Source organism: Humulus lupulus, chromosome 5 (assembly GCF_963169125.1).
Source record: "Humulus lupulus chromosome 5, drHumLupu1.1, whole genome shotgun sequence".
Taxonomy (NCBI): Eukaryota; Viridiplantae; Streptophyta; class Magnoliopsida; order Rosales; family Cannabaceae; genus Humulus; species Humulus lupulus.
In genome coordinates this window covers 124,830,997-124,845,183 of record NC_084797.1, presented here as the reverse complement: position 1 = coordinate 124,845,183, position 14,187 = coordinate 124,830,997, and the positions used below count along the sequence as shown (strand labels likewise).

Below are 14,187 nucleotides of genomic sequence, written 5' to 3'. Positions count from 1 at the left end.
GGAAACAACGCGAGCAGTAAGACAAGATGATCACACAGGGCCAAAAAATGAAAGTAAAGAGATTACAAGTAAAGTACCCGCACTACAACTATTGGTCACTACATTATTTACTGAACTACTAACTGCCTGGAAGAAATCTGAATTTAAGATTGGAGCATTCTTAAAGTTGCCATCCCCGTCGAACAGATGACAGGGAATTGGCGAATTGTTTAAAATCGAAATTACTGTACCGTTGTCATCCGACGAGTCGTTAGAGAGTTCGGCAAGCTCAGCGGCCTTCTGCTTTCCTTTTCCTTTGGGAGCCGAGGGCCTTTCTGCTCGAGGAGTGCTAGCAAGTTCCCTAATTGTAACCCCAGTTGGTCTCCTCTGCGGAGGAGATGCCTGAGGTTGCTGCTCGGGTTCCCCTTCAACGCGAGCACTCCCTGTCGAAGGCCCCCTCATCTCTGATTGGGGGGCCCAAAGGCTGGCCAACCTAAGGTTAACCTCAGTAACCAGAGCCTTGACACTCTTTTCAGCATTTGACATGCCAGCTAAGAGTGCCGCCCTCGACACCATTCCCGGAGTTGGGTCTGGTCGCAGCCACGGGCCTGGAATACATCAAGGGTTTAAAATATTGTGGAGGAAAACACCAAGTGAAGAATTCAGCTACTGATAAGAAAGTTTTACCTCCACGAGCGAAGGCCAAATTGTCCGCGACCAGGTCAGGCGTAAGGAAGTACTCCTGGTGGTACCTCCCCACATTTGAAATGTGGGTCGTGTCAGTCAGGAAAGTGCGCCCGGTTTCCTGATGACACAGATGGAAGAACCCCGTGCCTTCTTGGTTGGGGTTAGACTTGAGGTCGAACAGGTATTTGACCTCATGTGGTGACGGCATAGGCCATTTTTTCTAGCTATATAGGATATAGAGTGCAGTGAGCATTCTATATCCGTTTGGGGTAATTTGGAAGGGGGCAACTCCAAAATAGTTGGCCACCCCCTGAAAGAATGCATGAAGAGGCAAGATGGCTCCTGCCTCAATGTGAAATCGCGACCAGGCGCTGTAGGCACCTCCAGGCAGATTAGCCCTTTGGTCTGGGTTAGGTTTGACTAGGGTCACCCCTGTCAGATTGTATTTGTTTAAGTAGTTGGCGACATTCTGATCGTCACCCTACTTTCAGAAACCACATGCCACTCGACGTCCGGCTGAGTAGCATGTCGAGGACGGGCATGCCTTTGCACATTTGGATCGGGGGCATTTTCGTCTCGACCACTGGTTGAAGGAGCATCAGCAGTATGCTGATGAGAAGTGTTGAGAGTTATACTTTTTCGAGCTTTGGTTTTGGTACGAGCCATATTTTGAGTCAAAACTGGGGAAGTGTTTAGGTTAACGCAAGAAAAAGGAATGTCTGGTATTAAGGTCGAAGGTTGTTCTTCGTCTTCAAGTAGTTGAACTAAGAGATCGTCATCGATGGGTCATTCTCCTCCCCACGGGTCTTGCATATGAACTGTAAACAGACAAAGGAGGAGATAAGACGCACAGTCTGGGAGCTTATGTTGAAAGTTGGAATAACGTTGCTCGCGTCTATCGACCAGCAGCATTCTAACTGAAACACTAAGTTTCATGCTAGCAGTTTGAAAAATGGATCAAAAAGTGAAAGTAAAAAGTTTTCTGAAAAGAAGCTTTTTCAACTCCAAAGGGGCAGGAAAAACCTGGTTTTTCAACTAGCCTAAAAATCAAATTTTTACGTCGATTTTACGCCCTAAACCTATGATCCTGACTATCAAACTAATTCCTAACTTATATAGAGAAAAATTACACTACCCTATCGGGCATCAAACGGTATATGCAAAATCTTCACAAACATCTACTCAAGAACACAAAAAGGTTCAGAACTCAAAGGCAGTATGCATGGCATCTCAAAGAGTTTAAAAGACGAAGAAATTTACTTGGATGAAGTTTGGAGATTCTGAAATAGGATGACTTTGGGCTTGCAAACAAAGAACCCTTAAGCAAAGTGACGGGAGGCCTTCGAAGTTTTGAGCTCTGGGGTGGAGTTCTTGAAAGTTCTTGGCAGGAAATGGCGGGTAAAAGGTTAAAAGGTGAATGAGAGGGTTACTTATAGAAACTGAGGTGTGACAAAAAGGAGTAATCATGAATTCCCTTTTTTGAAGCATGGGGGAGTGTAACAGCCGTCGAAGTGGTTTCATGAAAACTGAAAAGGCTTGATTAGACGTGATTAGGGCACGGTTTTCAAAAATGCACGAGGGCTCTGAAAGATTTCGTGGGGCATATGAAAGGTTGTTTTCCTAAGTTTACGTATTGCTGGTCGCAATAAATAAACTTGGGGGGAAAATGTTATCCAAATAGCAGGTGTGGATGATGTGGCAAACACTTTTAACACGTGGCTGATACCTGGCAGAGGTGCTGTTCGACTATCGACCAGGGAGGTTCCCCTGGCATAACATTTGGATTTTATATACGACCAGCTTGGTCCTATACTCCGTATATTTTGAGAAGATCTTGTGCAATTATAATGATATCCGAGATTATCTCCCATAATTCTTGAGTATCCGATTATTTAGGAAAGAATATCTGTAACATATTTATGTAATCCTCCTTGAGCCTATAAATAGAGAAGAGATAGCTCAAGGAAGGGACTTTTGGCTAATTCTAAGTTTATGCTTTACAAGAGAATTATAGCTATTATCTTTCGATTGTATTGTTCATCCCTCTAAGGCTTGTGAAACTCGAAGAACCCTAGTTCTTTGATCACTCCTTTGAGAATCAATAACAATAATAGCTTAAGTGGACGTAGGTCATTACCAATTCTTGGGGCCGAACCACTATAATTTGTTGTGTCATTTACTATTCTTTCCATTAGATCTAATTCAATACTTTCTGTCACATCAAGCATTTGACTCCGTGTCAGTTGACCAAAATGAGGGTCAACAAAAGGTTTGAAAGTTTTTGAGATATGTAGAGAGAAATATGAATGAAATACTAGATCGCTTCGGACTACCTATGAAATTTGGCATGAAACTCAAATTTTTGGTTTGGTTGAATTATAATCCTACTTGAGGCTCAATATTAGCACTATATAATTGTATTGAAATTTTAAAAGGTTTGAAAAAATTCAAGCTATGTAGAGAGAAATATGACTGAAATACTAGATCGTTTTCAAGGCCTAGGCAACTGCCTAAGAAATTTGGCGTAAAAACTCAATTTATCATTTGGTTAATTAACAAACCTAATTCTAAAAAAATAGTAGCCCAATATAATAATATTCCAATTTTTAAAGGTCTTAAAAACTTTGAGCTATGTAGGAATAAGTATGACTGTGATGAGTGCAGATTTTATGCACTCAAATATTGCTTTTGTACTGAAAATTGTTTGTTTTCCTTAAGTTTTGTGTAGATTTGATGAGTTTCCCTTAAGTGTGCAAGAATTGATTAATTTAGTGTTTTGTACATTATATTGAGTGTTTAAGTCAGAGAAGGAGGCATTACGCTGCTTTCCAAGAGGCAACAAGTCGCAAAAAGATGAAAAAAGCGCACCTGGGAAAAGAGCCAAGCGATACGTCGCCTGTAACATGGCGATGCATCGCCTAATAACCGTGATATGTCATCAATTGTGCCACAAAGTTTGGGAAACTTGATTTTTTTACACATTTTTAATTCTAATTCAAAGGGAATTAAGCTAAGGACGTTTCGAGAGGCTAGGGCACAACAAAAACATAGATAAAAAGGAAGATAAACACTTTTGGAAGAAGGGAGACTCATTTGTGGAAGATCTAAGAAGTGAATCAAGCCATGTCAACAAATTTCTTTAGTTTTCTTTATTTAATTAATTTTTCTTGTTAATTACAATATTTTGATATTATGAACAACATTATGTGTGGCTAGTTTTCTTGTTTGTTAGGGTGTAGAAGGATCTCTTGATATGATTCTATCTTTATGATTTATTGTAAATTTTAGCTTAGTCCAATATTGTTCTTGTGTTTTACTTTGAATTATTATTGCTTTAATTGTGATGTTTATATAGTTTTATAGTATATTATTATAATTAGGGTTCTATTTAGATTGTGAAAATTATTACTTGAGAGGGGAACATTCAAACAATTTGGCAGCGGGTAGAATTACTTAGATTATGTGAGATCGAAAGTTAAGCATGGATCTAGGTAGCCGAAATAATTCTAGATTGTGAAATTGAGAGGTGGAATATTTAGGATTGTTTCTAGAGTGGAACTTAATGAAGGTAGAGATAAATGGTTGTATAGAGATATAGGCTAGTTGTCACTTACACATTCTTTATACAGCACTCGAGAGAGGGTATAGAGATAAAATAAGGCTCTAGGTTCTTGAAAATATTGGATAGAATTCGGCACATTAATGATTAGAGTTAGAATTGTTAGAGAGTGAAGTCAAAACCTTAACAAATGTTCTTATATTGAGTTTATTTACATTTAACTATTTGTTCTTTAAAATTCGTATTCTATTTCAAGTTTTTGTTATCTTTTGAAATTGATTGCTTAGATAAAATTAGGATTCAGTATTTGTTGTACTTAATCTATTTAATTGATTTTTATCCTTGTGGGACGATATTTGTCTTTGGGACTACTTTACTACTTGTTCGATTTGTGCACTTGGAAGCATTGTAACTCTTTTTTGCAACAAGTTTTTGGCGTCGTTGTCGGGGATTAAAAAAAAATTGAAATAAAATCAATATAGCGAAGAAAATATCAAATTTTAATCTAAGTATTTATTTTTATTTGTTTACTAACTTTGGTTTCTAAATTTTTTGGTTGAAGGTGTATGTGAAAATCTCGTCACTCAAGCCTCCTACCGTTAGATCCTGAAATTGAAAGAACTCTATCATCTATTAGGAGAGAGCGACGAACTAGATCACAAAAAATGGCAGACCAAGTTAACAATAACAATGTGCAAGCCAACAATAATAATGCTCCTGTGAAAGCACCAGCGAACTGGACCTTGAGAGATTATTTTAGGCCCCCCGTGAATGACAATTATTTGGGCATTCAAAGGCTACAAGTGAATGTCAACAATTTTGAGCTTAAGCCGGCCTTCGTCAACATGGTGCAACAAAATCAATATTATGGTCTAGCTCATGAAGACCCCAATATTCACTTGGCAACTTTCTTGGAGATTTGTGACACGATCAAGAATAATGGGGTCACGACAGATACTATTCGGTTGAAGCTCTTTTCATTTTCGTTGAGGGACAGAGCTCGAGCTTGGTTTCAATCTATACCCTCAGGAAATATAACTACTTGGGAGGATATGGCACAGAAATTCCTCACAAAATTTTTCCCGCCTTCTAAAACTTCACAATTAAGGGCTGAGATCACTCAACTTAGGCAGCTAGGATAGATTTAAGGAGATGCTTAAAAAATGTCCTCAACATGGCATAGAGGATTGGTTTCAAGTTCAACTATTCTATAATGGGCTCAATGGTCCAACAAGATCACATATTGATGCCACATCGGGCGAAACAATTTTATCAAAGACACTCGCAGAGGCATTAATTCTGTTTGAGGATATGGTAATGAATAGTTGTCAATGGAAAAGTGAGAGATCGACGATTAAGAAGGCAACTAGGGTTTTTGAAGAAGATCAAATAACGTCACTAATGGCGCAGATGTCTGCTTTGAATAATCAGATTAAGGGTCTCACTAAAAATAAAGTAGCAACAAGTTAAGAAACAGTGAATGTGGCACAAGCTTCTAGTTCGAATGGGTTGGTGGATGAACAATGTCAATATACCAACTGAAACAACAACATTATTCCCAACAAAAACTTGCCTACTTATTACTATCCTGGCCTCCACAATCATGAAAAATTTTCCTATGCCAACAACAAGAACGTTCTCCAACCACCCCAAGAGCCAAGTAGACAAATGGGGGAGAAGCCTTCATAGTCACTTGAAGAGTTACTGAAGACTTACATAGTGGACAGCAAGGCAAGGCTAGATCAACATGATACTCGTCTCAATAATATTGAAACGCATTGTACTAATATGGGGGCAACGATGAAGACATTGAAAACACAAGTGGGTCAGTTGGCCAATACTATGAAGAATCAATTGTCTAGATCTTTTCCTAGTGACACAGAGAAGAATCTGAAAGAGTGTAATGCCATTACTTTAAGGAGTGAAAAAGAATTGGAAGCTCATATTGTTGAAAAGAAAAAGATTGAGGAAATCTCAAAGAAATGTGAGAATGAAGAAATCAAGCCGAAGGAAGAGATTCCGAAGAAAGAGTCGTTGGTGGTTAGGCCGGGTTCTATTAATTTTCTGGATAATCCACCTAAGATTACTACTCCATTTCCATTCCCTCTACGATTTCATAAGAAAGGGATTGGTGAGAAATTTGAGAAGTTCTTGAATATTTTCAAGAAATTTCTTATCAACATTCCTTTTGTGGATGCTCTTGAACAAATGTCGAACTATGCTAAGTTTATGAAGGAGGTGATATCTAAGAAGTGTAAGTTAGATGATTATGAGACAGTGAAGCTAATAGAAGAATGTAGTGTCATTATCAAAAGACAATTACCGAAAAAGTTGAAGGATCCGAAATTTTTTACAATTCCATGTGTGATAGGTGAGCTATATATTGAGAAGGCCTTGTGTGATTTGGGTGCTAGTATCAATCTAATGCCTCTCTCTATCTTTTGAAAACTCAATCTTGGAGAGGTCACACGAACTACTATTTCCTTACAATTGGCGGATCATTATTTGACGTATCCTAGAGGTATCATTGAAGATGTTTTAGTGAAGATTGATATATTCATTTTTCCATTTGATTTTGTTGTGCTTGATATGGAGGAAGACCGAGAAATTCCTATAATCTTGGAAAGAACTTTTCTTGCAATCGGAAAAGCTTTGATTGATGTCCATGATGGTAACTTGACTCTAAGGGTGAATGGCGAAGAAGTAAAGTTCAACATTAATAATGCCATAAGGTTTCCCAAGGAGCAAGCAGAGTGTAAGAGAATGGATGTAGTTACTCCATGTTTAAGAGATTTTTTTAAGACCATGTCTCATAACGACCCATTGGAACTATTTTTGACAACGCCAATTTCTAAAGAGGACCTTGGGGTGGATTTGGGTGTGAATGATGTGGAGGTGGTTGATATTGTCTTTGCTTTAGAAGCATCACCTGTAGAAAAGGATGTGTCAAAGAAGGAAGATATCTACAAGGCCCCAACTATTGATAATAGCTTGGAGAAAAAGAATACTACTTGTGGTGGCCTTGTTTTGAAGCAATTACCCGCTCATTTTCTATATGCATTTTTGGGAGATGGATCTACCAAACCCATAATTATATTGGCATCATTGAATGAGGAAGATGAAAGGAAGTTGTTAGAGACTTTAAAGAGGTATTCATCTGCCTTTGCTTGGTTAATTTCACATATTAAAGGCATTAGTCTAGCTATTTTTATGCACAAGATCCTTATGGAGGATTCTTATAAGCCTTCTATTGAACATCAGTGATGACTTAATCTAGCCATAAAGGAAGTTGTGAGAGCAGAAGTGTTGAAACTCTTGAATGTTGGAATTATTTATGCCATTTTGAATAGTTCATGGGTGAGTCTAGTTCAGGTGGTACCAAAGAAGTGTGGAATGGTTGTAGTGACCAATGAAAAGAATGAGTTGATTCCAACTCGTACTGTGACGGGGTGGAGAGTGTGTATTGATTATAGGAAGCTTAATAAAGAAACTCGAAAAGATCATTTTCCCTTGCCTTTCATTGACCAAATGTTAGATTGCTTGTCGGGCCATGATTTATATTGCTTCCTTGATGGTGATTCAGGATATAATCAAATTTTTATTGCTCTAGAGGACCAAGAGAAGACCATCTTTACTTTTACATATGGTATGTTTGTCTTTCGTAGGATGCCATTTGGGTTGTGTAATGCACCAACCACTTTTCAAAGGTGTATGATGGCCATTTTCGCTGACTTAGTGGAGAATATAATGGAGGTATTTATGGGTGACTTTTAAGTTTTTGGTTCATCATTTGACTCTTGTCTCTGCAACCTTGGAATAGTTCTTAAAAGATGTGTGGAGATGAATCTTGTTCTCAGTTGGGAGAAGTGCCACTTCATGCTTAAGGAGAGGATTATACTTGGGCATCGATTTTCTTCTTTGGGTTTGGAGGTGGATAAAGCTAATTTTTATACTATTGAGAACTTACCACCACCAACTAATGTGAAGGGAATTCAGAGTTTTCTAGGCCACGCTAGATTTTATAGGCGCTTTATTAAAGAGTTCTCTAAAGTTACTAAGCCACTATGCAAATTATTAGAGAAGGATGAGCCTTTTCTCTTTGATGAGTCATGCTTTAAATCTTTTAATATCCTTAAAGAGAAACTTATAGCGACTCCCGTTCTTATTGTGCCCGATTGGAGTGAGCCTTTTGAGATAATGTGCGATGCAAGTGATTATGCTATTGGAGCGGTTCTTGGGCAGTGAAGAGACAAGATCTTTAGAGCTATTTATTATTCTAGTCGTACTTTGAATGAAGCTCAAGAGAATTATACAACTACTGAAAAAGAGATGTTAGTGGTGGATTATTCTTGTGACAAGTTTTATCCTTATATTATTGGATCTAAGGTGATAATTTATACAAATCATCCAGCTATTCGGTACTTGTTTGAGAGAAAGGATGCTAAGCCTCGCTTGATTAGATGAGCTATATTGCTTCAAGAATTCAATTTGGAGATTCGAGATAAGTGAGGAAGTGAGAATGTAGTAGTTGATCATCTATCTTGTCTTGAGGGGGTAAATAGTAGAGATGAAGGTTCATCAATTTTGGAAGCTTTTCCAGATGAACAATTATTACGATGGCAACTAAAATCCCTTGGTATGATGATTTCCTCAACTATTTAGCATGCAAGGTTTTTCCACCTGGTCTATCCTCTCAACAAAAGAAGAAATTTTTACATGATGTGAAACAATATATTTGGGATGATCCGATTATTTTCAAGCACTATCATGCTCTTGTTATAAGAAGATGTGTACCGGAAGAGGAAGTGAGAGAAATTTTGTTCCATTATCATTCTTCTCCCGTGGGTGGACATTTTGGAGTTGTGAGGACTGCTGTAAAGTTCCTTAAAAGTGGGTTTTATTTTCCTACCTTACATCGTGATTGTCATGCATATGTGAAAATTTGTGATCGGTGTCAACGAGTGGGAAAAATCTCTAGAAGACATGAATTGCCTCTCACTAATATCTTGGAAGTAGAGATCTTTGATGTGTGGGGTATTGATTTTATGGGACCATTCCAACCTTCTTTTGGTAATATATTAATATATATATATCCTCTTAGAGATGGACTATGTAAGTAAATGGGTAGAAGTTGTTGCAACAATTACAAATGATGCTAGGGTGGTAGTCAAATTTATTCAAAATAACATTTTTTTTCCCGATTTGGTACATCTAGAGCAATACTTAGTTATGAAGGTACCAATTTTGCAAATAAAGTTTGATTCTTTTATGGTAAAGTACGGAGTAAGACATAAGACGACCCTTGCTTACCATCCGCAATCTAATGGTCAAGCAGATAAATCTAATCAGAGAAGCTTATCTTGGAGAAAATAGTGCAATCCAATAGAAAGGATTGACCTAATAAGCTTGATGATGCTTTATGGGCGCATAGGACGACTTTCAAGATACCTATAGGCATGTCTCCTTACCGGATTGTGTTTGGGAAGGCTTGTCATTTACAATTTGAGCTTGAGCATCGTGCACAATGGGCCATTAAAAGCTGAATTTTGATTTGAAATCTTTGGGAGAGAAAAAACTTCTTCAACTTAATGAGTTAGAAGAAATTCTTCATGAAGCTTATCTGAATGCACTGATTTATAAGGAGTGAACGAAAAAATGGCATGATAAGCATATTTTTTAGAGAGTTTATAGCGGGAGAGAAGGTTCTTTTATTCAATTCTCGTCTTAAACTCTTTCCTAGTAAATTAAAGTCTCTTTGGTCAGGACCATTCACGGTTATTCATGTTTTTCCATTTGGAGCTGTTGAGATTCAAGAAGGTGATGAACTTGCTTTCAAAATGAATGGCCAACGGTTGAAGCATTATTTTGGAGGAGAGGTGGAGAAAATGGCGAGTGTTAAGCTTGGTGATAACTAGTTACCGTATTGGGGTACAAGGTCGAGCTAAAGACTTGAAACTAAGCGCTTAATGCGAGGCAACCCATGTTTTTAAATTAGTTTTGTTCATTTTTTTAGAGTTTGATTTTTTGTTTTAGATGTATGTTCATTTTTTTACGTTTAATTTAGTCCAAAAAATGGTTCAAGCGATGCATCACCTGAATAGTGGCGATGAATCGCCATAAATTGAATTTTGGGTGTTTTTGGCAGAGCCCTGCAATGTGTCGCCATTTACAGGCGATGCATCGCATGGGTTGTAATCGCAACCCTTCAGAAATCGCACCAGGCGACGTATCGCCTAGTGAGTGGCGACACATCGCCACTTCTGTAAAAAAAAATTAAAATTTAAAAAGCAATTAGCATGAGTCACATTTTTTTTTTAGTTAGGTAGTTATTTTTATTTCATTTTCTGTTCTTATTTACTTAGTTCTTTTCATTTTCTTTCCCTCTCTCCCATTCCCACATTTCCTCTTGTCTTTTTTCTTCTTCAAGCTTTATCACCATCATTTTTTAAAATCATCATATTCCTCATACTTCTCTTCTTTTATGATCCATTCTCATCACGTTACTCTTTTCTTGCTTTATTTTTTTCATTTATTACTCTACACTATATTTCTCAAGTTTTTCTCAATGGCAAAGTGGAGATGAACAAGGGTTTCCATTCCATCTCAAGTAAGGTTATTTCTTTTCTTTTGGGTTGATTCTGTGATTTATTTTGATGATAATTGAAGGATTGGACTATTTTGTGTGATGATATGTACTTTTGGAGATGATTCAATGTCTACAGAGGTGTTTGAGATGTGTGGTTCTTTAATGCATAGCAAGTGTTTGATAAAATGCTCCAATGAAAGTTTCCATTGATTTGTGAGGAATTACTTGAATTTTGTTGGTGGTTTTAATATGTTTATGCATGGAGATACATTAGCAAGTTTGGGAGTGATTGATTTTGGTAATTATGCATTGATTTAGTATATGCGGGATGTTGGTATTTTTTTATGATTGGTGTTTTTCACTGAAGTTTGGGAGAGAATTTAGTGTTTTGTGAGAGGTAGTTTGGGTTCAAGAGTGTTGTTGATCTTGAGAGTGACTGTGGGGGTCTTTGATTATTTCTTATGGTGCTTAAAAAGAAGAGAACCAAGGCCTCTACCTCAGCATCCTTTATTGTAAAACACTCTTTTGTGAATGATGAGGCAAAGGCTAAATATAAGGTGTATAATGATCGAAATAAGAAAATCATCATGGAATCTTCTTTTCAGCCAGCGCCACGTGATGGCAATCAGTTGAGTATGATTCAAGAACGTGGATGGCAACACTTATGTGAGGTTTCCATTATGGGGAATATTAGTGTGGTTAGAGAATTTTATGCTAATGGCACCCAACAAAGAAAGAACAATTCTATGATGGTAAGGGGTCGAATGGTGAATTTTTCTTCGTCGGTGATTAATGAATATTATGGGTTACCACGATTTCTGAATGATGAATATCATACTATGGTGAGAGAGGAAACGAATTACAAATTTATCAGCTTGCTCCCCCTGGTTTGGATTGGAATGATTCTACTACTGATCCGATGGTGCCTCGTAATGTGCTTAGTACAATGTTGAATCCTTATGCCAAAAACATGGCATAGTTTTATTTGTTCCATATTGATGCCCTCTACCACTAAGTCTGAGATTCCAGATGATTGAATGATTTTGTTGTATTGTATTTGTGCGGGCAAATCTATCAAAGTTGGAATATTAATTTGTGACAATATTTTGAAGATTATGAGGGTTGCTACTACTGGTGGTCATGGTCATGCCAGTCTAAAAACTGAGTTATGTCGGGCGGTTGGTGTTCCGATGAATGAGACTGAGCCCTGTTTGCAAAATAGCACTATTGATCATGGTAATTTGACTCGTGTTTCATGCTGGCAAGGTTGAACTCCTAGTCTTTCTGGCCTTGGATTTGAGGTGGATGATCCTGAGAATGTCCCACCACTGCCTACTGCTCCACGTCCACGTCTCAAACCGTCACCTGATGCTTTCCAACAACCTAATTAAGATACTAAGATTCGGCAACGTGCTCGTGACAGACAAGCTCAATGTGTCGCTTCCTCGCCTCAGCTTGATGAAGATAGACACTATAGTCTTGATGATATTGATCATTTACTGGTTCAGCAGGGTGAGAGGTTATCTAATCTAGAGTTGTCCAATTAGAGTATTTATCGTCATGTTTCCAATATGCAGGAGCGTCAATTTCAGTTTTATAACTATACGACGACTATTTATGATTAATGGCACCAGCAGTATCCTGCAAGTCATTTCCCTCCTTTTCCGAGCATGTTTCCTAGATGAATGTACTTGACTAAATTGAGTTGTTGATTTTATGAATCGTGGGTTTAGATGATGACTATTATGCTTAACTTTTTGATATCACTTGGTATGTGTTTTTTATCGTATTGACTGTGTTCTTGGCTTATCTTGGTTTTAATGTTGTTATATCTTGTTGTCATGTCTCTTTATGATTTTTATTCAATATGTGGCTTTATGGGTATTGTAGAGACTTGGATTCATTTTTATTGACATAGAGACAACTAGAACTTACTTGAGCAACTTGTTGAGGAAAAATCCTAGATCTTTTTTATCTACATGATAGAAGCATTTTCTTTGAATTATTTGAGCCAAAAAGCTAACCAATATATATATTCTCTTTGTTTATTTTTTTTAGCCTAATATTTACATTTTATTCTTTGTTGTTTAAACACATCTTGAGCTTGTGATTATACAAATTTCAACTTCATTAATGTTTATCCTTTACCCTCTTTTGCACCATAAGCGTAGGATTCAATTGTATTAGTTTATAAGGTTAAGTAGGGAATGGGGTATGTATGATAGTTTTATTTGAGAAATGATGTGTTGTGTCTTCAATGGGAAAAGAGAGTTACACTTCCATTTTGTTGTTTGTAAAGTTTCTTTTCTATATAAATAGAAAAAAAATATATATGAATATCTTTCAAATAAAAAAAACATTGAACAATAATGAAAAGAAACAAGTTTGGGGAAGTTGTAACTCATTGGGGCAAATATAGAAGCATGAAATGAAAGAATTAAAATAATGTTTTGGGAAAGAAAAGTTTTATAGTATAAAGTTAGTTCTTTTGTAAGTTTATGGTGTGAAAGTAAGCCTAAATGTGTCTTTTTCATCCACCATTGACCTGAACCTAATGTTATAAGGCAAATAAAGTCCTCTTGATTTACATAATATTTTATTTACATTAGTGGAGATAAGTTGAACAAGTTGAGCTTATGGTTGTCTGATTATGTGACTAGTTCGTTAATTTGTCTCGATGCACACAAGTTGCATATTTTTTTGAGAGTATTAGAGATGTTTGGCGCACAATGAGATAGTAATATTAACAATTGAGTATTGATTTGTTGAAATTGTAGTCATCCATTTTGATTCACATATTGAGTGGTTGAAAGAGAGTTAGTAATTTGAGATGTTAGGCTTTGAGTCTAAATGAACATTGTCAATTTGGTTGTTTAGTTTTTATTTTTATTTCTATTATTTTGTACAAATTAAGCAACAGCCGGGAGAGTCTTTTTTATAACAAATCCCTCACCTACGCTCAAATAATAGAAAGAATCCCACGAAAGGAACTGGATAGAGACTAAGTAACACCTCATTCTACCCCTGGAGCGCAGGGAGTTGTATTCGCTATTTCCTGACGTACTAGAGTTATAACATTTGAATTTCTCTTACATTCTACGTTCCTGAAATGGATCCTATCAAATATTTCACATTTTCTATGATCAACCAATTGAGAATCTATTTTTACTTGAGGACAAGCAACCATTCAAGTTTGGGGGTGTGATGAGTGCAGATTTTACGCACTCAAAGATTGCTTTTGTACCTAAATTGGCTTTTTTTTCTTTAAATTTTTGTGTAGATTTGATGAGTTTCCCTTAAGTGTGCAGGAAGCGAATAATTTAGTGTTTTGTACATTATTTCAAATGTTTAATTAAAAAAGGAGGGGTTACGTCGA

At 36.9% G+C, this 14,187-nt stretch overlaps 1 protein-coding gene across 1 annotated transcript; it reads left to right on the top strand.

Annotated features, from left to right (window-relative positions):
* Positions 1-6,013: 6,013 nt before the first annotated feature.
* LOC133779446 (uncharacterized) lies at positions 6,014-6,670 on the top strand. The gene has a single exon (XM_062219407.1). The coding sequence runs from the start codon at positions 6,014-6,016 to the stop codon at positions 6,668-6,670; it is 657 nt and encodes a 218-aa protein (XP_062075391.1).
* The last annotated feature ends 7,517 nt before the right edge of the window (positions 6,671-14,187 follow it).

What these genes read in the sequence shown, in the direction of transcription:
- LOC133779446 (XM_062219407.1), top strand. Translation starts at nt 6,014, where the DNA reads ATGGGGGCAACGATGAAGACATTGAAAACACAAGTGGGTCAGTTGGCC.